Source organism: Leucoraja erinacea, unplaced genomic scaffold (genome assembly GCF_028641065.1).
Source record: "Leucoraja erinacea ecotype New England unplaced genomic scaffold, Leri_hhj_1 Leri_77S, whole genome shotgun sequence".
Classification (NCBI taxonomy): domain Eukaryota; kingdom Metazoa; phylum Chordata; class Chondrichthyes; order Rajiformes; family Rajidae; genus Leucoraja; species Leucoraja erinaceus.
The window spans coordinates 236,997-261,152 of record NW_026576707.1 but is presented as its reverse complement, the minus strand read 5'-3'; the positions used below and the strand labels follow the sequence as shown (position 1 = coordinate 261,152).

The window sequence follows — 24,156 nt, the reverse complement described above, 5'->3', positions numbered from 1 at the left end:
TGACAATGTGCACTTTAACCACATGTGATTTTTTTTATTACAAATCTCAATTTGTGGCGTACAGAGGCAAATAACTAAATAATAGGTCTTTGTCCCAAACATTATGGAGGGCACTGTACACAATCATTCACAGCCCTGCCATTGTGTCCCAAAGCTTTGATGCTTTGATTCCATAGGCTTTAATCCTGCACACAATGCCTGTAATTTGTTCTTTTTTCTTCACACTAGTTCTATGTTATCCAACTTTTGAATCCACTCCCTGCACACTAGGGGGCAATTTACAGAGGCCAGTTAACCTACAAACTCGCCCATCTTTGAGATGTGGGAGGAAAACGGAGCACCCGGAGGAAACCCACAGGATCAGAGGGAAAATGTACATACTCCACACAGACACCACCCGAGGTCAGGAACAAACCCGGGTCTCTAGTCCCGTGAGGCAGCAGCTCTACCCATTGAGCCACTGTGCTTAGTTATTATCTTGCCCAGCTTATTGTTCATAGAAACATAGAAAATAGGTGCAGGGGTAGGCCATTCGGCCCTTCGAGCCTGCACCACCATTCAATATGATCATGGCTGATCATACAACTCAGTATCCTTTACCTGCCTTCTCTCCATACCCCCTGATCCCTTTAGCCACAAGGGCCACATCTAACTCCCATCTAAATGGTTCCCTTCTGGGGTTAGAACAGACAAATTGTTGGTTCATTTCTGTTTCCTTGTTTGGGCCTTGCTGCCGTTTCAGAATTTCTTGCTTAAAGAAAAACATGTCCTCTTTAAACCAGCTTTTGCAAATTACCTTAATTCTGTGTTCTCTGGTCCCCCCCCACGCCTGTATCCTTGTGAAAGGCATTGATTGTTTTGTATACCTGCAGATATACATATTAGGCATTGTCTATGAGGGAGATCGATGCAGAGTGCCGGATTAACTCAGCGGGTCAGGCAGCATCTGTGGAGAACATGGATAGGTGACGTTTCACAGAGTGCTGGAGTAACTCAGTGGGTCAGGCAGCACCTGTGGAGAACATGGATAGGTGACGTTTCACAGAGTGCTGGAGTAACTCAGTGGGTCAGGCAGCACAGAACATGGATAGGTGACGTTTCACAGAGTGCTGGAGTAACTCAGCGGGTCAGGCAGCATCTGTGGAGAACATGGATAGGTGACGCTTTGGGTCGGGACCCTTCACACTGATTGTGGGGGGGAGGGGGAAGAAAGCTGGATGAGAAGCGGGAGCAGGACAAAGCATGGCAAGTGACAGGTGGATACAGGTGAATGAGGGGGGGGGGGGGGTAGGTTTTGGTTGGCAGAAAATTGGACAAAACCCAGAGATGAAAAAGATAAATAGTGTGAGATAAAGAGATAAGGTCAGGACAGGTGCAAGTTGTGACAACAGAGGGAGATGTAGATGGAAGGGGACATTGGAGAGGCTGCACTTGGAGTGCTTGGTTGTTCAGCGTTGGTTATCTTGCTGTAGGAAAGGTGACATTACGCTGGAAAGGAACGAAGATTTACCAGAATGTTGCCAGGATGCTGTGGTTTCTTATTGAAACAAGGAATCGCGAATGCTGGTTTTAAAAAAAGACACAAAATGCCGGAGTAACTCAGCAGGGTAAGGCAGCATCTCTGGAGAACATGGTTGGGTTGTGTTTCATGCCTGGAGAAGGGTCCCAACCCGAAACGTCACCTTTCCACGTTCTCCAGAGATGCTGCCTGACACAATGAGTTACTCCAGCTTTGAGTGTCTTGTCGAAAGAATAGGTCGACTGGGCTGGTATTCACCGGAATTTAGAAGGATGAGAGGGAATCTTATTGAATCATATTACATTCTTAAGGCATTGGACAGGCTAGATGCAGGAAAAATGCTCCCCATGTTGAGGGAGTCCAGAACCAGGGGCCACAGTTTAAGAATAAGGGGTTGGCCATTTAAGCCTGAGATGAGGAAAAACATTTTTCACCCAGAGAGTTGTGAATCTGTGGACTTCTCTGCCACAGAAGGCAGTGGAGGCCAATTCACTGGATGCTTTCAAGAGAGTTGGATATAGCACTTAGGGCTAACGGATCAAGGGATATGGGGAGAAAACAGGAACGGGGTACTGATTTTGGATGATCAGCCATGATCATATTGAGTGGCGGTGCTGGCTCGAAGGGCCGAATGGCCTAATCCTACATCTATGTTTCTTTGTCCTGTGGACTCTTGCTCTCAGATTTATATCACAGGGCCAGTGATGATGGCAGATGGCCTGCAGATGGAGCTGCTGGTGCCTTGTACACACACGGCGGTTACGTGGCACACTGCTAATTGCACAGCGAGCACAGATGGCCACAGGGAACTATGTTGGGGGAGAGAACCTAGAAAGCACCCACTCCAAAATACTTCCCCTTCCCAGAATGACTTCCCCGAAACTGCTCACACCTGCAAAATGCCACTCCCAGGGTGTGTGTGTGTGTGTGTGTGTGTGTGTGTGTATATATATGTGTGTGTGTATATATATGGGTGTGTGTGTGTGTATCTCTAAATTCACCTTGTATTACCTATATCGTTGGTGCCAATATGCACCACGACAACTGGCTGTTCACCCTCTCCCTCCAGAATGTTCTGCAGCCGTTCAGTGACATCCCTGACCCTTGCACCAGGGAGGCAACATACCATCCTGGAGTCTCGTTTGCGGCTGCAGAAACGTCTGTCTATTCCCCTTACAATTGAATCCCCAGCACCGCCATTCAATATGATCATGGTTGATTATCCCCAATCAGTACCCCGTTCCTGCCTTCTCCCCATATCCCCTGGCTCTGCTATCTTTTAAGAGGTGACCGAGTTCATATGGGATAAGGAAAACAAGTTTAACAAGGTATTGGCGAGGCCACACTTGGAATATTGTCTTCAGTTTTGGTCACTCTGCTGTGGGGCAAATGGCATTAAGCTGGAAAGACGAGTATGTCGCCAGAACGTGAGGGCCTGAGCTTTAGGAAGAAGTTGGGTAGGTTGGGACTTTATTCCTTGGCGCGCAGGAGGCTGAGGGGTGATCTTGTCGAGGTGTACAAAATCATAAGGGGAATAGATCGGGTGAATGCATGGTCTTACAGAGTAGTGGAATCAAGAACCAGAGGACATAGATTTAAGATGAGAGGAGAAAGATTTAACAGGAACGTGCAGGGCAGCTTTTTAATGTAAGGGTGGTGGGTAGATTGATTGGGCTGTCACAGGTAGTTGAGGCCGGTACTATAACATTTGGACAGGTTTGTGGACAGGAAATGTTTAGGGAGATATGGACCAAATGGGACTAGCTCAGATGGGGCATCTTAAGAGCCTGTCCCAAACGCGATTTTTTTTCGTCGACTTATAAAATGCTCTGTACGGTGCATCTGTTGAAGTTGGTGAGAGTTGTAGGGGACATGCTGAATCTCCTAAGCCTTGTAAGGAAGTCAAGGCGTTGGTGTGCTTTCTTGGTTGTTGCTTCAATGTGGGTGGTCGAGGAGAATATTGACTTCAAGGAATTAGAAGTTGTCAACCATCTCTACTTTGGTGCCGACAATGCGAACTGGGACCTGTGTTGCTGGTCGTGCGTGGCTTGCATTTAAAAAGTGGGTCCATTTCAAGATTTCCTAACCAAAGCACTAAGTGCTGCAGGAATTAATTGGGTAATGCCCCCGTCCCACTTTTTCGGCTATTTTTTAGGCGACTAAGCTGTCGCCACATGGTCGCCGGGGTGTCGCCTGTGTGGTTGTGTCGTCTCCTCAGATGAAGGGATTCAAAGTAACATTAGCAAATTTGCAGATGACACAATGCTGGGTGGCAGTGTGAACTGTGAGGAGAATGCTATGAGAATGCAGGGTGACTTGGACAGGTTGGGGGAGTGGGCAGATGCATGGCAGATGAAGTTTAATGCGGATAAATGTGAGGTTATCCACTTTGGTAGCAAAAACAGGAAGGCAGATTACTATCTGAATGGCATCAAGTTGGGAAAAGGGGAAGTACAACGGGATCTGGGAGGTCCTTGTACATCAGTCTATGAAAGTAAACATGCAGGTACAGCAGGCAGTGAAGAAAGCGAATGGCATGTTGGCCTTTATAACAAGAGGAATCGAATATAGGAGCAAAGAGGTCCTTCTGCAGTTGTACAGAACCGTAGTGAGACCACACCTGGAGTATTGTGTGCAGTTTTGGTCCCCTAATTTGAGGAAGGACATTCTTGCTATTGAGGGAGTGCAGAGTAGGCTTACAAGGTTTTATTTGTATTGTATTTTAATGACCACACAGCCAGGCTGGTGGAATTTGTTATCAGTACAGCTCGGTACAGGTTCCAACATTTCATCAAACATTAAACATATAGCATAGATATACATACAAACAGACGCATTACATAATACATAAGGGCCATGCTTATTCTTATTCCTCACCGTACAGAGTTTAAAATGTTAATTGCAGTGGGAATGAAACTGTTTTTAAAGCGGTTTGTTTTTGAGGCAATTGTCCTGTAGCTCCTCCCAGAGGGCAGTAGCTGAAAGGCAGGGTGAGTAGGATCAGAGATGATCTTGCGGGCTCTGTGTAATGTCCGTTTGTGGTAAAGTGATTCAAGGGATGGTAGGGGTAAGCCAATAATTTTAGATGCTCTGTTGATGATGCGCTGTAATTTCGTCCGGGAGAGTGAGTCGAGACTGCTGAACCAGACTGTGATGGATGAAGTGAGGATGCTTTCGATGATGGCTGTATAGAAGCGGAGCATGAGATGAGACCTTGCTCTGAACTTCCTGAGCTGTCGGAGATGGAAAAGTCTTTGCTGGGCTTTTCCATAGATGTGGTCTGCGTTTGTCCTCCATTTGAGGTTGTTGCTGATGTGGGTTCCAAGGAGTTTGAATGTGTCAGTGATGGAGATGGATTCACCTTTAATGAGCACAGGAGTTTTGGGGGATGGCTGGCGTCTTGGGTCGATGATGAGTTCTTTTGTCTTTGATGAGTTGAGTAAGAGATCATGGTCTGTGCACCAGGCCACTGCTTGGTTGACCTATGCACGGTATTCAGTTTCTTGGTTGTTGGTGATGAATCCTATGATGGTTGAGTCGTCCGCGTACTTGTACAGGTTGACGGAGCTGTGGTGGGATGTGAGCTGGTTTGTGTAAAGGGAGAATAGCCAGGGTGAAAGAACACAGCCTTAATTCCCGGGATGGCGGGACTGTCATATGCTGAAAGAATGGAGCAGCTGGGCTTGTACACTCTGGAGTTTAGAAGGATGAGAGGATATCTCATTGAAACATATAAGATTGTTAAGGGTTTGGACACGCTAGAGGCAGGAAACATGTTCCCGATGTTGGGGGAGTCCAGAACTAGGGGCCTCAGTTTAAGAATAAGGAGTAAGCCATTTAGAACGGAGACGAGGAAACACTTTTTCTCACAGAGAGTGGTGAGTCTGTGGAATTCTCTGCCTCAGAGGGCGGTGGAGGCCGTTTCTCTGGATACTTTCAAGAGAGAGTTAGATAGGGCTCTTAAAGATAGCGGAGTCAGGGGATATGGGGAGAAGGCAGGAACGGGGTACTGAGTGGGGATGATCAGCCATGATCACAATGAATGGCAGTGCTGGCTCGAAGGGGCCTACTCCTGCACCTATTGTCTATTGTCTATTGTCAGTCGCCCAAAGAATCGTAGCGTCTATGTCTGGTCGCCTCTGGGTTTTGAAAGGTTTAGAACTTTTCGGCGACAGTTGGCTTGACGCCAGCGAGCTCTCCTGACGTGGGTGCTGTCTTAGGATAACGTAGGTTGTCGCCGGTGCTGACTTTGGTGAATTCCATTGGCGACAACCTACGGCAAGCGGCGGCAGGTACCGGCGACTGAATTGCCTTACCTTGTCGTAGCTTGTCGCGGTTGTCGTAGGTGGATGTCCTAATGGGTTGCCGGTAGCTGGACGTCGACTAGGTAGGTTGTTGTAGACAATGTCATTGGGGGGGGGGGGGTCCAGACTACGACTGTGACAGTCGCCGAAAAAATTGCCTAAGTGGGACAGGCCCATTAGCCAGCATCTATAGAGGGAATGGATGTGTAAAATTTCAAATGCTGCCTGACCCGCTGAGTTCCTCCAACACTTGCCGTTTTGTTCCTTGTGCCTGCATCAGAATCTTATATCAGACCACCCCCAAACCTCTGCAGAGCAAAGTTTGTTCAACCTCACATTATAGCTAATTCTCTCTAATCCAGACATCATTCTGGTAAACCTCTCTTCCACCCTCCTAATGCCTATGAATCCTTCTGATAGTACGGTGATCAGAACTTGGCACAACAGTCTAAATGCGGTCTAACAAGAGCGTGACGTGATAAGCTACGACGTGAAGTCATCACTCTTGCTTTCAGTGCCCCAACTGAGGAGGCATGCGTAACGTCCTCTTCACCACTCTATGTATTTCTGTTGCACTTTCATCCTGAGGTCCACCCGTGCATCACTGCTGTTATTAGCCGTTTGCTTTCCCCTTACGTTTGACCTCCCAACGTACAACACCTCGCACTTGCCCGGCTTAAACTCCATCTGCCATCTCTTCGCCCATCTCCATGTCTCGATGTAGGCTCAGACCATCTTACTGTCAGCTATGATGCGAGGTTGGACAAACTTAATTTCGCCAAAGTCTGCAAATGTACAAACCAACCCATCATGTATCTGTACACTGTGGACGGCTCGATTGTAATCGCGTATTGTCTTTCCGCTGAGTGGATAGCGTGCAACAAAAACCTTTCACTGTACCTCGGTCCACGTGACAATAAACTAAACTGAACTGATCAGCGTTTTCATATATATCGCAAGCGGAGCTTCTTCCCTGCAGCCATCAGGCTACACAATACACAATACAATTTATTTGTCACTTGAACCTCATAGAGGCTCAAATGAAATGTTGTTTCTACAGTCATACACACATGAAAAAAAAGACCCAAGACACAACACAATTTACACAGACATCCATCACAGCGCATCTCCTCCTCGCTGTGATGGAAGGCAAAAAAAATTATCTCTCCCCTGCACTCCCCATTCTCCTCCCGATGTCAGAATCAAAGCCCCCGGCGGGCGATGGCAATTGTCCCGCGGCCATTAAAGCCGCGCCGGGTGATGCAAGGCCACGCTCCGGGTCGTTGTTGGAGCCCCCGGCGGGCGCTAGCAAAGTCCCGCAGCCGTTGAAGCCGCACCGGGAGGTGATGTAAGGCCCCGCTCCAGGCACTCCTCGACCCCACGACTCGGGCGGGTGAAGTCACCGTTGCAGAAGCCTCGAAAAGCGGTCTCCCACCAGGGACCCGCGGGCTCCCCCATATCACTGTCTGCCAGACTTGCGGTAAGCCTCCGAATCTCCGGTGGTCGGGTCGCAGCCGAGCGCCTCCACCGCTCCTCCCGCTCCGGACTCGGCCAGCTCCATGATGGTGAGTAGCTCCGTAGCTCCGTGACTGGAGCCCCAGGACGTTCCTGCTGGAGGCCGCTCCACGTTGCAGCCCCAACGGCAACGGAGAGCCGACAGGGAAAAGGTTGGGTTCTCCGTGCAGGGGAGAGAGTTTAGAAGTTACACACGCACGCACACACACACACACATACACACACGCACACACTAATCAAAACTACATTAAAACGGGACAAAAAATATCAAAAAGACAAACGGACTGCAGAGGCCGCTGTGACGTGAGTCGTGCCGCCCACCTATTAAACACAACAACAAATAAGCTCTGCTCTGAACTTCAAAAGACTATATTATTACCGCACTATATTAATTATTTGTTGAACTTGTTTTTCTCCTCCCCAGTTATGTACTGCGTTTACATATTCACATATTCTCTCCATTCCCTCCATTGATGAACTGTACACTGCAAGGGCCAGGAAGCGAGCGGGTAAGATCACCTCTGACCCCTCTCACCCTGGCCACAAACTCTTTGAATCACTTCCCTCTGGAAGGCGACTCCGGACTGTCAAAGCCGCCACAGCCAGACATAAAAACAGCTTTTTTTCCCACAAGTAGTAGCTCTACTCAATAACCAAAAATCTGTAGCCTCCTTTTGCTCTGGTATTTTATTTAATTCACGTTTAATCAATAATGTTTTATTATTAATCTTTTGTGTGTCATTCTTAACTGTGTGTCACTGTATGTCATGTTGTCACTTGCGGGCGGAGCATACAAGGCAAATTCCTTGTATGTGACTACTTGGCCAATAAACGTATTCATTCATTCATTCTGTTGAGCTGCAGCAAGTACGAATTTCATTCTCCCATCTGGGACGTATAACAATAAGACACTCTTGACTTGACAGAGGTCCCAGCACTGATCCCCCAGGGACAGTGCCAGTCACATGCCTCCAGCCCAAACGACACACTGTGTGCCTTCGATCGTAAGCCAGTTGTGAATCCAAATTGCTGAGTCACTGCGAACCTGGGCGCAGTAACCACTAACCACACTGTGGCAGAATGACATTGCCCAGAGTTTGTAGACTGGAGCTTTTTAGGGTTTTAACCACTCTTGAGAAAGTTCAAATGGAACGAGAAATATTCATAATAAGAGTTTCAGTTTGAAAGACGCAACATTTGCAGCCTCTCTCTGAGGAAGTGAACTCACCAAGTATAAAGCATTTCTGGCAGATTCTCGGGTACCAGCTTACCTTGTGACCATTCCTTGCAGTAGAATAGTGACTGTGCTTGAAAATCATTGGGTGATCAGTCTTTTCATCAGTGGAAGTTTCCAATGCTGGCAGACATAGGTTTAAGGCAGGGGGTGGGCAGCCTTGTTCTGCATAGGGGCCGGGACGCATGTCTGTGAGCGGATGGCGGTCCACATCTATCACGTGTACTCACGGATCCCGCCCCGGATGGCAGGCATCAAATGACGTGCTCACAGAAGGTAGGCCGCATTCGGTTGCCGAGCCCAGGTTTAAGATGAGATGGGGCAAAGTTTAAAAGGACAGGTCTTTTTTATATAAGAGTGGTAGATACCTGGAACGTGTTGCCAGGGGTGGTGGTGGAGGGAGGCATTTAGACAGAGGCATGAGCAGGCATTGAAGGCCAGGTTGTGGGGAGTTCCCCCCCCCCCGCCATGGGTACCATGTAATCCCGTGCTACCAGCTCCATGGTCGGACAGTCGGCGACTAAACCGTCTTCCCCACCTGGTTTGCCCGGAGAGGAGGGGGCTGTGGACCCTCAGCAGGACCACAAACAAGACCTGCCAAAGGGCGGATGAGCTTCTAGCGAGCCAACGGCCATTCACACTTCAGTAGAAGTTGCAATCACTGTCATACATAGCATTGTAAGGAATGATGATAAAGCACACACACCAAAATCCTATACTTCCAGTGGCGGAAGTCCACAGGAACTGGAGGACAGAGATGTGTGGTGCGTCCGTCACCGTTCCCGTTGGAAACCAGCACCACTGCGTAGCTAATGTTTTTAACGGTGATGAACAGGCAGGGAATAGAAGGATGAATGAATGAATAAGTTTATTGGTCAAGTATTCACATACAAGGAATTTGCCTTGGTGCTCCGCCCACAAGTGACAACATGACATACAGTGACAGTTACGAATGATACATAAAACATTAAACATTAATAATAAAACATGTGAATGATTAAACATGTGAATGACATAAAATACCAGAGCAAAAGGAGGCTAGTGATTTTTGGTTATTGAGTAGAGCTACTACTCGTGGATAAAAATCTGTTTTATTTATTTATTTAATTCTATATTTCGAACAGAATAAAAGAATAAAAAGCAAGTGTGAAACAGCATACAAAAAACAAAACAAGAATATTTATAAAGTGTCAAACAATATCTATAAATAAATGAATTCGTATGTATCCGAAAAGGAGCAGGAAGAAGCCAAAGCTTATTAATTCCCGCCCCTTATTCAACTGCTTATAATTATCATACAAATTTAGCAGCTATATGTACACCATATGTACACCAGCAGCTATATGTACACCAAATTATTTACGTTTATACACTAATCAAATATTTACATTTTAATGTCTGGCTGTGGCAGCTTTGCCTTCCGGAGGGAAGTGATTCAAAATGTTTGTGGCCAGGGTGAGGGGGGGGTCAGAGATGATCTTACCCACTCGCTTCCTGGACCTCGCAGTGTACAGACCATGAGTTAGATTGCGATTCATGACAGCATAGATGAGATGGGCTGAAGGGCCTGTATTCTCCGTACCATTCTGTGTTCTATGAAATGGAGATGCGGTGTGACTGATGCGATTGTTGGCGTAGTGTCGCAGGGGAGTTTCTGCTGGGGGGGAGGGGGGAGGGGGGTACAATACCGAGAAATAGAATATCCAGAAATTGGATTTAATGATTTATTTTTGCCTGCAGAATAAAGCCTGAAGATGGGATGGACTTCGGAGTGTCGCTCCTGTTTTATGGGCTGTACTACGGAGTGTTAAGCCGTGACTTTGCTGAGATGTGTGCTGACTACATGGCCTCTACTATAGGGGTAAAGTGAGCCAAGGGGCAGCTTCGGTATAACTGTAGCAATGACTAATGTCCTTTCCACGTACAGTTAGATGAAGTCACTGCTCCCGACGGTGATGGAACTAGTCAGCCCCTTGACGGTCAATTGAGCAATCCCTAAGCAATACGTGACACTGAGCCAGATAGGGACAGGCACTTCTGCCCGTCTTCTCCGTGCTAAGCAGCATGCCCATGTAAACTGATTCCCATTTCAAGGATCAAGAACCATGGGTTAGTATGGTGGCGCAGCAGTAGAGTTGCTGCCTCACAGCGCCAGAGACCCGGGTTCGATCCTGACTTCAATAGACAATAGGTGCAGGAGTAGGCCATTCGTCCCTTCGAACCAACACCGCCATTCAATGTGATCATGGCTGATCATCCTCAATCAGTACCCCGTTCCTGCCTTCTCCCCATATCCCTGACTCCACTATCTTAAAGAGCCCTATCTAGCTCCCTCTTGAAAGTATCCAGAGAACCGGCCTCCACCGCCCTCTGAGGCAGAGAATTCCACATACTCACAACACTCTGTGAAAAAAAGTGTTTCCTCGCCTCCGTTCTGAATGGCTTACCCCTAAAACTGTGGCCCTTTGTTCTGGACTCTCCCAACATTGGGAACATGTTTCCTGCATTTAGTGTGTCCAAACCCTGAATTATCTTCGGGTGCTGTCTGTACGGAGTTTGCACGTTCTCCCCGCAACCTGCGTGGGTTCTCTCTGGGATCTTCGGTTTCCTCCCACACTCTAAAGACATACAGGTTTGTAGGTTAATTGGCTCGGTGTAAATATAAATTGTCCCTTGTGTGTGTCGGGTAGTGTTAGTGTGCGGGGTTCGCTGGTCGATGCGGACTCGGTGGGCCGAATGGCCTGGTTCCGCGCTGTGTCTCTAAACTAAACAAGAAGACATGGGTTTTATGGTGAGGAGAGAAAGATTTAATAGAAGCCCGAGGGGCAACACTTTTACACAGAGGGTGGTGGGTGTATGGAACAAGCTGCCAGAGGAGGTAGTTGAGGCAGGTATTATCAAAATTGCTCACAATTGGGGCACGTTGGCTGGCGTGGCAAAGGTGGGCCGAAGGGCCTGTTTCCACACTGTATGAATATTGTCCAGCATTTGGCCCTTGTCCCTCTTAATCTTTCCTTTTCATGTCCCTGTCGAAATGTTTGTTAAAAGTTGTAATTGTACCTGCCTCGACCACCTATTCTGGCAGCCTGTTTATCATAAACCCTTTCTGGGGTAAAAACCCTTTAAATATTTCCCTCTCACCGTAAACTTTAGTTGGATACAAAATGCTGGAGTAACTCAGCGGGACAGGCAGCATCTCTGGAGAGAAGGAATGGGTGACGTTTCGGGTCAAGACCCTTCTTCAGACTGATGTCGGGGGAGGGGGTGGCAATACTCCGATGTCTACCTTGGAGTATTGGTTACAGCCTGCAGCAAACAGGGGACTATGGAGACTGTGTCTAGATCGAGAGACCCTTCTTCAGAGTAAACTTTATTCCCTCTAGTTTTGGACTCCTCTATCCAGGGGGAAAAGACTGTGACTATTTACCTATCTGCGTCCTTCACAATTTTATAAACATCTATAAAGTCTCCCCTCACCCTTCTTCACTCTGAGAAAGAGTCCCAACCTCTCCTTATACCTCAAGCCCACCAACTCCATATCCCACCAAACCTTTCCCATCCACGTACCTATCCAAATGTACCTTGTTGTCGTGCCGGCCTCAACTACCTCCTCTGGCAAAAAGTGCAGGCAGGAACGGCCGATGATAGACACGAAAAGCTGGAGCAGCTCAGCTCCGGAGAAAAGGAATGGGTGACGTTTCGGGTCGGGAACCAGGGGCCACAGTTTAAGAACAAGGGGTAAGCCATTTAGAACGGAGACGGGGAAACACTTTGTCTCACAGTGAGTTGTGATTCTGTGGAATTCTCTGCCTCAGAGGCAGGTTCTCTGGATGCTTTCAAAAGAGAGCTGGATAGGGCTCTTAAAGATAGCAGAGTCAGGGGATATGGGGAGAAGGCAGGAACGGGGTACTGATTGGGGATGATCAGCCATGATCACATTGAATGGCGGTGCTGGCCCGAAGGGCCAAATGGCTTACTCCTGCACCTATTGTCTATTGTCTATTGAAACTCCCCTCCTCAGACTCACTGAGGAAGGGGCTCGACCTGAAACACCACCTATTGATGTTCTCCAGAGATGCTGCTCGACCCGCTGAGTTACTCCAGCTTTATGTGTCTGCCTCGACTGGTAGCTCGTTCCATGTACCCACCTGGAGTACTGAACGCTGCCTGGATTAGAGGATATTAGCTACTGTGGCGGCCACTGGCAGAGCGAACCCTCGGCTCTGGAGGGAGGAGTTTGGTGTCTCGGTATAGGAGGCGCAGGTCACGGGGTTGACTCTTTGGGGTATTTAAGGTCGGGGCAACACCCGAGCCCATTTGAGGAGTAGGGAGCTGTATCTACCGATTAAAACATATCTCAAGCACACAACTTGTGGCCGCTTAGTTTTTTAGCTGGACTCCTGCGAGCCCTCGCTATATTACAAGGATGTTGAGAGGTACAGATAGGGTAGGCAATCAAAACCTTTTTTCCCCAGGGTGGAGATATCACAAAAGGAGGGGGGTGGGGGGTAGTGTTTGAAGAGCAGGAACGAGTTCTTTCTATCAAGGATTGTTTTTTTAATGTTTTTTCTCTCTGTACCTTACAGTACTACAATGCATCAGGAATGCCGACCAAACATCTCTCCAATGAGATCTGTGCGGTCTGTGGACAGAAAATCTTTGTGGATGTCACTGAAGAAGGGATCATAGAGAATACCTACAAGCTCTCCTGCAACCACGTGTATCCTTCCAGTCTGTCGGCAGCCTCAACCAGCATCTGTAGTCCCTTCCTACACTAGTCAAGAGTGTTTTATTGTCATGTGTCCCAGATAGAAACAGGACATTCTTACTTGCAGCGGCACAACACAATGCAAACATCGTACACTGCAAACAATATAACAGAGATAAATAAGTTGTGTGTGTGTGTGTATATATATATAATATAATATATATATACACACAAACACACATGCACACACGCGCGCACACACACACACATACATGCACACAAAAACACACACACACACACACACACACACACAAAAACACACACACAACAAGTATAAAAACAAGTAAACAATGACAGTCCAAAAGGACTACACTAATGCCCCCATCTAACGTGAGGGGGAACGTCTTTACTCAGAGAGTGGTGGCTGTGTGGAATGAGCTTCCAGTGAAGGTGGTGGAGGCAGGTTCGTTTTTATCATTTAAAAATAAATTGGATAGTTATATGGACGGGAAAGGAATGGAGGGCTATGGTCTGAGCGCAGGTGTATGGGACTAGGGGAGAATACGTGTTCGGCACGGACTAGAAGGGTCGAGATGGCCTGTTTCCGTGCTGTAATTGTTATATGGTTATATCTATGTAGTTCAGAGCTTATTGGAGGTTGTAATGTTTAATAGCCAGGTGGCTGTAGGGAAGAAGCTGTTCCTGGACCTGGACGTTACAGTTTTCAGGCTTCAGTAGGTTCACTCCTTCCCGATGGCAGGAGTGAAATGAGAGCGTGACCAGGGTGTTGTGGGTCTCTGATGATGCTGGCTGCCTTTTTGAGGCAGTGACTCCTGTAGATCCCTTCGATGGTGGGGAGGTCAGTACCATTGATGGACTGGGCAGTGTCCAGCATCTTGAACATGGCGGCGTTCTGCCCTCGTGTTTTTTACAGCCGTGCGGTCTCTCTTCGTCGTTTTGTGCACGCGCTCCCTCTGTTCTCCTTAACCGCAGCTCTCCAGGTTCCACGAGTTCTGCATCCGTGGCTGGTGCATCGTCGGGAAGAAGCAGACCTGCCCGTACTGTAAAGAGAAGGTGGACCTCAAGAGGATGTTCAGCAACCCGTATCCTTCCACTCTGCAAAGACCAATGTTAACTTAACTCTGAAATGTCTCGCTGCGTGTAAATACTGATCTGTGTAGGAAAGGAACTGCAGCTCGGAAGTCTGAAGAAGGGTCTCGACCCAAAACGTCACCCATTCCTTCTCTCCAGAGATGCTGCCTGTCCCGCTGAGTTACTCCAGCATTTTGTCAAGTCAAGTCAAGTCACTTTTATTTATTTAGCATATTTAAAAAACAACTCTCATTGGCCAAAGTGCTTTATATTGGTATAAGAATAGTATAACAAACAACAGTGGTTCATAGATTAAATACAAACATCACTACATACATATAGACCTCGCTCAGAGGACGTCAAAGAAAGGCTTGGGACTAGAGATGAGTTTTAAGTCTCGACTTAAAGGAGTCGATGGAGGGGGCAGTTCAGATGAGAAGGGGGATGCTGTTCCACAGTCTAGGAGCTGCAACCGCAAAGGCACGGTCGCCCCTGAGCTTATGCCTAGACCGCGGGATGTTCAGTAACCCCATATAACCACCGATCGTTTTATTTATCTTCTGTTCTCTAATCCCTGAGAGTTTAGTTCAGATTACTTTAGAGATACAGCGTGGAAACGGGCCCTTCGGCCAACAGACCAGCGATCCCCGCACACTAACACTATCCTACACACACTAGGGACAATTTACAATTATACAAGCTAATTAGCCTACAAACCTGTACGTCTTTGGAGTGTGGGGCGAAAACGGAGAGAACCCGGAGAAAACTCACGCAGGTCACTGGGAGAACGTACAAACTCCGTACAGACAGCACCCCTGGTCAGGATCGAACCCGGGTCTCCGGCGCTGTGAGGCAGCAACTCTACCGTTGTGCCACCGAGCCGCCCAATATCTACAGCATTGGTCTGCATCTTCCTCAGCCTTCAGTCACACAGCATGGCAGCAGGCCCTCCACACCCATACTGACCAAGATGCCTCATCTAAGCTAGACAGAAATGCTGGGAGAAACTCAGCGGGTGAGGCAGCATCTATGGAGCGAAGGAATAGGTGACGTTTCGGGTCGAGACCCGAAACGTCACCTATTCCATCGCTCCATAGATGCTGCCTCACCCCCTGAGATTCTCCAGCATTTTTGTCTCCCTTCGATTTTTCCCACATCTGCAGTTCTTTCTTAAACAAGATGCCTCATCTAAACAAGTCCTATTTGCCTGCATTTGGCTCATATCCCTCTAAACCATTCCTATTTATGTATCTGCCCAAATGTCCATTAAATGTCCTTAAGATTGTTAAGGGTTTGGACATACTAGAGGCAGGAAACATGTTCCTGATGTTGGGGGAGTCCAGAACCAGGGGCCACAGTTTAAGAATAAGGGGCAAGCCATTTAGAAAGGAGACAAGGAAACACTTTTTCTCACAGAGAGTTGTGAGTCTGTGGAATTCTCTGCCTCAGAGGGCGGTGGAGGCCGGTTCTCAGGATGCTTTCAAGAGAGAGCCAGATAGGGCTCTTAAAAATAACGGCGGAGTCAGGGGACATGGGGAGAAGGCAGGAACGGGGTACTGATTGCGGATGATCAGCCATGATCACATTGAATGGCAGTGCTGGCTCGAAGGGCCGAATGGCCTACTCCCCCACCTATTGTCTATTGACAGTCCTCCTCCTCCCTTGTTGACCCGTGGTCAGGCACCTGACCCCCCGTAGTCACCACTACGGACGGCAACCAAAGTATAAAGTGGAACCAAAAAGTAGGAGACTATAGCAGGTCTTAATTACTGAGGTGAGTGTTGTGCAGAGGTCATGGTTTTCAGGTTCCTGTACCTTCTTCCCGATGGTAGCAGCAAGATGAGAGCGTGGCCAGGGTGGTGTGGGTCTGTACGATACTAGCTGCGTTGAGGAGGCAGCGACTCACTCCAGCATTTGCGATGGTGTCGGGACAAGTGCTCATTGTTTGCCCATGGAGGCCAAGCTATTGGGTGTCTCCACCCAAGTTCCTGATTAGTCAGGGCGTCATTGCCACAGCTGGCTGCAGAGGCCAAGTCATCGGGTATTTTAAAGAGCAAAGTTTATAACAGGTTCTTGACCAGTAAGGGTGTGTCAAAGGTTACAGGCTGGAGAATGGGGTTGAGAGGAAAAGAAAGATCAGTCATCGGCCTTCATAACAAGAGGAATGGAGGAGCAAAGAGGTCCTTATTCAATTGTACAGACAGGGCCCTAGTGAGACCACACCTGGAGTATTGTGTGCAGTTTTTGTCTCCAAATTTGAGGAAGGACAGTCTTGTTATTGAGGGAGTGCAGCGTAGGTTCACCAGGTTAATTCCCGGGATGGCGGGACTGTCATACGTTGATAGAATGGAGCGACTGGGCTTGTATGCTCTGGAGTTTAGAAGGATGAGAAGGGATCTTATTATATAGGATTATTAAGGGATCGGACATGCTAGAGGCAGGAAACATGTTCCCAATGTTGGGGGAGTCCAGAACCATGGGCCACAGTTTAAGAATAATGGCTAAGCCATTTAGAACGGAGATGACGAAACGCTTTTTTGTTGTGAATCTGTGGAATTCTCTGCCTCAGAGACCTCTGTTTTTCTCTGGATACTTTCAAGAGAGAGCTAGATAGGGCTCTTAAAGATAGCAGAGTCAGGGGATATGGGGAGAAGGCAGGAACGGGGTACGTGGATGATCAGCCATGATCACATTGAATGGTGGTGCTGGCTAGAAGGGCCGAATGGCCTACATCTGGAACACGTTCCTGCCTCTAGCGTGTCCAAATCCTTAATATTCATTTATGTTTCAAATAAGATCCCCTCTCTTCCTTCTAAACTCCAGAGTGTACAAGCCCAGCCGCTCCATTCTCTCAGCATGTGACAGTCCCGCCATCCCGGGAATTAACCTTGTAACCCTATGCTGCACTCTCTCAATAGCAAGAATGTTCATCCTCAAACTAGAGGACCAAAACTACACACAATACTCCAGGTGTGGTCTCACTAGGGCCCTGTACAATTGGGTGACGTTTTGGGTGTCGAGACCCTTCAGACCGATAAATGCCGGAGGAACTCAGTGAGTGCGGCAGCATCTGTGGAGAGAAGGCTTGGGTGACGTTTTGGGGCGAGACCTTTCTTCAGAGGGGACTTCCCACCCCCTCCCCCGACGCCAGTCTGAAGAAGGGTCTCGACCCGAAACGTCACCTATTCCTTCTCTCCACAGACGCTGCCTCACCCGCTGGTCATTCCTCTGGCATTTTTGTCTACCTTGGAACATGCAGTGCGTTGTTTACAGCCTGCAGCAAACAGGGAACTACGGAGACTGTGTTTAGACCGTCAAATTGTGGCTGAAAAGAAAGCAGGAAGTTGGCAGTTCTGTGCGTCTTGCTAAACTCTCTTGTTTCCACTCGGTGATAACACAACAACAATAGCAACGCTCTCTACGTGGCCTTCCCCACGTGCTCCCCTTGTCCCAAATGCAGATTCATTGTCCTCAGTGGGTGAGAGGTAGAATCTGGAGCCAGCTGATAGGAATGTGGGCGGAATATATGTATTGTTTAAACAGAATGGTGTAAGATCATATGGTGTGTTTGCGTTATGTGGTCAGGACATTGAGTGTAAGTGTGAGGAATGCATGACGCAGGGTGGACCTCATATCCAATCTACACTAGTCCTACCTGCCTGCATTTGGCTCGTATCCCTGTAAACCATGCACTTGTCTATTGGGCCTGACGTATCAGGTCACCGAAAAATAGGCGGCGTGAGAACGTATTGGCGCGCTGTGTTTTTTCATGTGTCACAACATTTGTTTGTCACTGCTGGATTTTGAAATGCTCAAAATCTTTTGGCGACACTGACATGACGCCAGCAGTCGCCGAAAAAAATCGGCAAGTGGAACAGGCCCTTTACCTGTTTTTTTGGGCGACTACAGGCGACGGTGGCGACAATTTTTGCTGTCGCCAGGAGTCGTAGGTGAATGCCACTAACTCTAGTCCCTGGCAGTCGCCTAAGTGGGACAGGCCCTTAAATGTTTCGCAATGGGGTGCAGCGGCAGAGTTGCTGCCTTACAGCGCTTGCGGCGCCTGAGACCCGGGTTCGATCCGGACCACGGGCGCTGTCTGTACGGAGTTTGCACGTTCTCCCCGTGACCTGCGTGGGTTTTCCCCGAGATCTTCGGTTTCCTCCCCCCACACTCCAAAGACGTGCGGGTGGAGTTTGGGAGGAAACCGAAGATATAGACAATAGGTGCAGGAGTAGGCCATTCGGCCCTTCGAGCCAGCACCACCATTCAATGTAATCATGGCTGATCATCCCCAATCAGTACCCCGTTCCTGCCTTCTCCCCATATCCCCTGACTGCTATTTTTAAGAGCCCTATCTAACTCTCTCTTGAAAGTATCCAGAGAACCGGCCTCCACCGCCTCCTGAGGCAAAGAATTCCACAGACTCACAACTGTGTGGAAAAAGTTTTTCCTCATCTCCATTCTAAATGGCTTACCCTTTATTCTTAAACTGGCCCCTGGTTCGGCGCTCACTCAACATCGGGAACATGTTTCCTACCTCTAGCGTGTCCAAACCCTTAATAATCTTATATGTTTCAATAAGATCCCCTCTCATCCCCGCTCTTTCTTGAAAACATCCAGATAACCGGCCTCCACCGCCCTCTGAGGCAGAGAATTCCACAGTCACCACTCTCCCTCGTCTCCGTTCTAAAATCTCGGAGAAACACCCACCCAGGTCACGGGGAGAACGTACAAACTCCATACAGGCAGCACCCGTAGCCAGGATTGAACCCGGGGCGATGGCGCTGTGAGGCAGCAGTTCTACCGCTGCACCACCATGCTGCCCAAATTCTTTAATAGTTCCACCCCGGAATTAAAAAAAGGTTCTGTCTTCCTTGGCTGTACCGAGTTCAACTCTTGGCTTGCTTTTGAGCTTGGAAGAGAGGAGGGGAGAAGGGAGGTGCTGGGCTGAGTCCCCATTTCCACATCCCACAATGTATCATGTATCTTTACTGAAACACATGCAGGTGCTTCCCCCTGCTCCCAATACTTGCATCTTTGTTACAAAGCAGTTTCATTTCTGTCATTCAGAAGGTTCCCAGAACTTGAGTGGAAACTGCAAGCAAATTCCTACTGAAAGTCCCTTGTGATAATAGTGTGCTGTGGCCCTGAAGGTATGGATGCGTGCTACCTCAGGTGGTAGTTCCCAAAAACACACAGTGAGGCAGCGGTAGAGTTGCTGCCTCACAGCGCCAGAAACCCAGGTTCGATCCTGACCACGGGTGCTGTCTGTACAGAGTTTGTAAGTTCTCCCCGTGACTGGCATGGGTTTCCCCCGGGTGCTCCGGTTTCCTCCCACACTCCAAAGACGCGCAGGTTGATAGGTTAATTAGCTTTGGTAAAATTGTAAATTGCCCCTAGTTTCACACAGAGAGTGGTGAGTCTGTGGAATTCTCTGCCTCAGAGGGCGGTGGAGGCAGGTTCTCTGGATGCTTTCAAGAGAGAGCTGGATAGGGCTCTTAAAGATAGCGGAGTCAGGGGATATGGGCTAAAGGCAGGAACGGGGTACTGATTGGGGATGATCAGCCATGATCACATTGAATGGCTGTGCTGGCTCAAAGGGACCTACTCCTGCACCTATTGTCTATAGCGTGTAGGGTAGTGCTAGTGAACGGGGATTGCTAGTCAGCGTGGACTTGGGCCAAAGGGCCTATTTCCGCGCTGTATCCCTGAAGTCTCTCGGCTTCTGATTGCAGAAATGAAACCCAAGTCACGATAAAACTGTGCCGTTTTAGTGGACTAGTCGAGTTGCTATGGAAGTTGATGAAATTGGTCATTTCATCTCGTAGAGGGAATAAGCTCCATAGAGTGCGGAACTTTTATTTGAATAGAATGACTTTCTAGATGGAACAGAAAGTGACGCAGTGGTCAAGAATGTTTAATCATAATCATACTCTATTAGCCAAGTATTTTTTTGCAACATACGATGAATTTCATTTGCCAAACAGTCACACCAATAAAAAGCAACGGAACACACAAAATACATTTTAACATAAACATCCACCACAGGGACTCCTCCACATTCCTCACTGAGATGGAAGGCGAATATCTTCCCTTCTTTGTTCTCGGGGGCATCGAGCCTTCCGTTGACAGGACGATCTTGGCTCCCGTAGCCGACGGCCATGCCCGCCTCGTCGGGGCAATCAAGTTCCTGTATCGGGGGCGGGAATCTCAGTTTGTCAAAACCTTCTGCGTCGTTTGGAGCTTCTCAACATAAAACAAACCAGAGAACATTAACACAAACTTTAATAACACACTAAAAATAACAAAAAAAAAGACGAAAAGACAGACAGACTGTTGCCGAGCCTGCCATTGTGCAGCGCCCCCTGGTACTATCACAATATTAAAGAGACAATTGGACAAGTGCATAGAAAGGACAGGTTTAGAGGGTTATGGACCAAACACGGCGCAGGTGGGACAAGTGTAGATGGGGCATAAATTCAAGGAGCAGAATTGGGCCATTCAGCCCATCGTCCACTCCGCCATTCAATCATGGCTGATCTATATTTTTTCTCTCAACCCCTTTCTCCTGCCTTCTCCCCATAACCCCTGACACCCGTACTAATCAAGAATCTATAAATCTGCACCTTAAAAATATCCAATGACTTGGAGATAGACACAAAAAGCTGGAGTAACTCAGCGGGACGGGCAGAATCTCTGGAGAGAAGGGATGGGTGACGTTTCGGGTCGAGACCCTCCCTTCAGACTGGTTGGGGATTAGTGAAAACATTGACTTGGCATCCACGGCCTTCTGCTGGTTGGTGTGTGGGCAAGTTATGGATACATTATAGTGATACAGCGTGGAAACAGGCCCTTCTGTCCAACTTGCCCACACTGGCCAACATGTCCCAGTTACAGTAGTCCCATCTGCCTGCGCTTGGCCCATATCGCTCCAAACCTGTCCCATCCATATACCTGTCTAACTGTTTCTTAAATATTGGGATAGTCCCAGCCTCAACTACCTCCTCTGGCATCTTGTTCCATGCACCCACCTTGTTCCATGCACTGTGTGAAAAAGTTACCCTTCAGGTTCCTATTAAATCTTTTCCCCTTCACCTTAAACCTGTGTCCTCTGGTCCTCGATTCCCCTACTCTGGGCAAGAGACTCTGTGCATCTACCTGATCTATTCCTCTCATGTTGGGCCGAGTGGCCTGTTCGCATGCTCTATAACTCTTCACCAGCTTCTCCCAGCAGCTGAACCCCTCTAATCCAGGCAGCATTCTGGTAGACCCCATTGTTCAGGAAGCTGTGTGGGAGAAATGGAGATGGGAAGCTGGATGTCAGAGAGCTCAGACACATTGAGGGGTTTGTTCACTGTGTTGACGACTGTCGCAGGCTGTAGCACGGTGGCACAGCAGGTAGAGCCGCAGCCTCACAGAGCCAGAGACCCGGGTTCGCTCCCAACTACCAGTACTGTCTGTACGCAGTTTTACGTTCTCCCCGTGACCATTTTACACCCAGACAGTTGTGAATCTGGGGAATTCTCTGCCACAGAAGGCAGTGGAGGCTGATTCACTGGATGTTTTCAAGAGAGAGTTGGATTTAGCTCTTAGGGACCTCTTGAGGATAAGGGGGAAGTCTTTTAGGACCGAAATGAGAAACACATTTTTCACACAGAGAGTGGTGAATCTCTGGAATTCTTTGCCACAGAAGGTAGTTGAGGCCAGTTCATTGGCTATATTTAAGAGGGAGTTAGATGTGGCTAAAGGGATCGGGGGTATGGAGAGAAGGCAGGTACTGGAGACTGAGTTGGATGATCAGCCATGATCATATTGAATGGCGGTGCAGGCTCAAAGGGCCGAATGGCCTCCTCCTGCAGCTGTTTTCAATGTATCTTAGGGCTAACGGAATCAAGGGATTTGGGGAGAAAGCAGGAACGGGGTACTGATTTTAGATGATCAGCCATGATCCTATCATGGCTCGAATGGCCAGCTCCTGCACCTTTTATTTTCTATGTTTCTGTGACTGCGTGGGTTTCCTCTGGGTGCTCCAGCTTCCTCCCAAGTTCCAAAGAAGTGCGGGTTTGTAGGTTAATTGGCTTCTGCATTCTGCAAATTGTCCCTGGTATGTGTAGGACACTGCTAGTATACGGGGTGATCGCTGGCTGGGGCTCGGACATGACGGGCCGAAGGGCCTGTTGCTGCGCTGGATCTGTAAAGAATGAACCGTTGTGACTCAGCAGAGGAATAAGGCTCTTATTCACCAAAATAAACTTGCACGTCTAAAATAGACTAAAAGAGCAAACTCACTTCCTACGCCTTGTGCTTTACAATCTGCACTTTGCAGATTCAGTCAAACGGTCCCGTTTCCCCTCCCCGCAGTGTGGTTTCCATTTGCGTGTTTTACTGTGTGATTTCTTTAACGCTCTCCTTCCCCTCAGCTGGGAGCGACCGCATGTCATGTATGGCCAGTTACTGGACTGGTTACGTTATTTGGTTGCATGGCAACCCGTCATCATCGGACTCGTTCAAGGCATCAACTACAGTCTGGGACTGGAATAAATTTTCCCCCCGCCCCTTAATTTTCATTTTCCCCCTTGAGTTTTTACCCTCTCCCCGATTTCTCCCCCCCTCCAATTCCCTGGATTTTACCGATCAGAACGTGTTGTTTAATCTTCGTTAGACAACGATGGAGCCAACAGGATGAGCGGGGCTACGCTGCACTGCCACATGGACATTGGACTCGAAGGAAGGAGAGGACTGCATTATCCCCCCTCTCTCCCAAAATTCAAAACGGACATCAAGATTCACCTTCCGGCGTCTCCCACTTCAGACTGGAGCGGCTTCGTGTCTCCGATCAGCCCCCCGAATGTGCCAGTCCCAACGAGCCACCTGTTTGGAGCACATCCTGGACGGGCCGAATGGCCTCTCCCTCCTCCTGTTCCCGCCCGGCAGCCACGAGGGGCCGAGCTGCCTGGGCCGACACGCAGGTCATTGCAACAGCGGCGAATCCTGAATCTCGAGCCTGGCAGGTCTGACGGTGTTTTCCAACGACACCATCGGCCTCCAGACGGGGAAATTGTGTAAAAAAAAAAAAAAAAAAGTTTCTTACAACAACAAAAATAAATGGTTTCCCAGCACATTGCATGTCCTGGGCTGTGGACAGAGTTTAGTATTGAGGGGAACTCAAATGCTAAGTAGTGATTGGAAATGATCAGTAGGGGGATTTTTTTAATCCCAGAGTTAATGGGACAGGGTGCAGAACATCACGAGGATGGTCTTGGGCATACAGATGCATGGAACTGCAGATGCTAGTTTACAACAAAAAAAAAACAGAGTGCTGGAGTAACTCAGCGGGTCAGGCAGCATCTGTGGGGAACATTGATAGATGAATTTTCGGGTCGGGATCCTCCTGACTGAAGAACGGAGTCTGAAGAAGGGTACCAACTCGAAACGTCACCTATCCATGTTCTCCAGAGATGCTGCCTGACCCGCTGAGTTACTCCAGCACTCTGTGAAACGCCACCTATCCATGTTCTCCACACAGATGCTGCCTGACCCGCTGAGTTACTCCAGCACTCTGTGAAACGTCACCTATCCATGTTCTCCACAGATGCTGCCTGACCCGCTGAGTTACTCCAGCACTCTCTGTGAAACGTCACCTATCCATGTTCTCCACAGATGCTGCCTGACCCGCTGAGTTGCTCCAGCACTCTGTGAAACGTCACCTATCGATGTTCTCCACAGATGCTGCCTGACCCGCTGAGTTACTCCAGCACTCTGTGAAACGTCACATATCCATGTT

General features: G+C 48.4%; 1 protein-coding gene across 2 annotated transcripts in view; it reads left to right on the top strand.

The window, feature by feature from the left end:
* LOC129694734 (E3 ubiquitin ligase Rnf121) overlaps positions 1–23,491 on the top strand; it is a 48,643-nt gene extending 25,152 nt beyond the window's left edge. For both annotated transcript variants that reach the window (XM_055631485.1, XM_055631486.1), the window contains exons 6-9: positions 10,313–10,433; positions 13,159–13,292; positions 14,282–14,383; positions 22,793–23,491. In XM_055631485.1, coding sequence (XP_055487460.1) covers positions 10,313–10,433; positions 13,159–13,292; positions 14,282–14,383; positions 22,793–22,913 — 478 coding nt within the window. In that variant the 3' untranslated portion in view covers positions 22,914–23,491. The remainder of the gene's footprint in view (positions 1–10,312; positions 10,434–13,158; positions 13,293–14,281; positions 14,384–22,792) is intronic.
* The last annotated feature ends 665 nt before the right edge of the window (positions 23,492–24,156 follow it).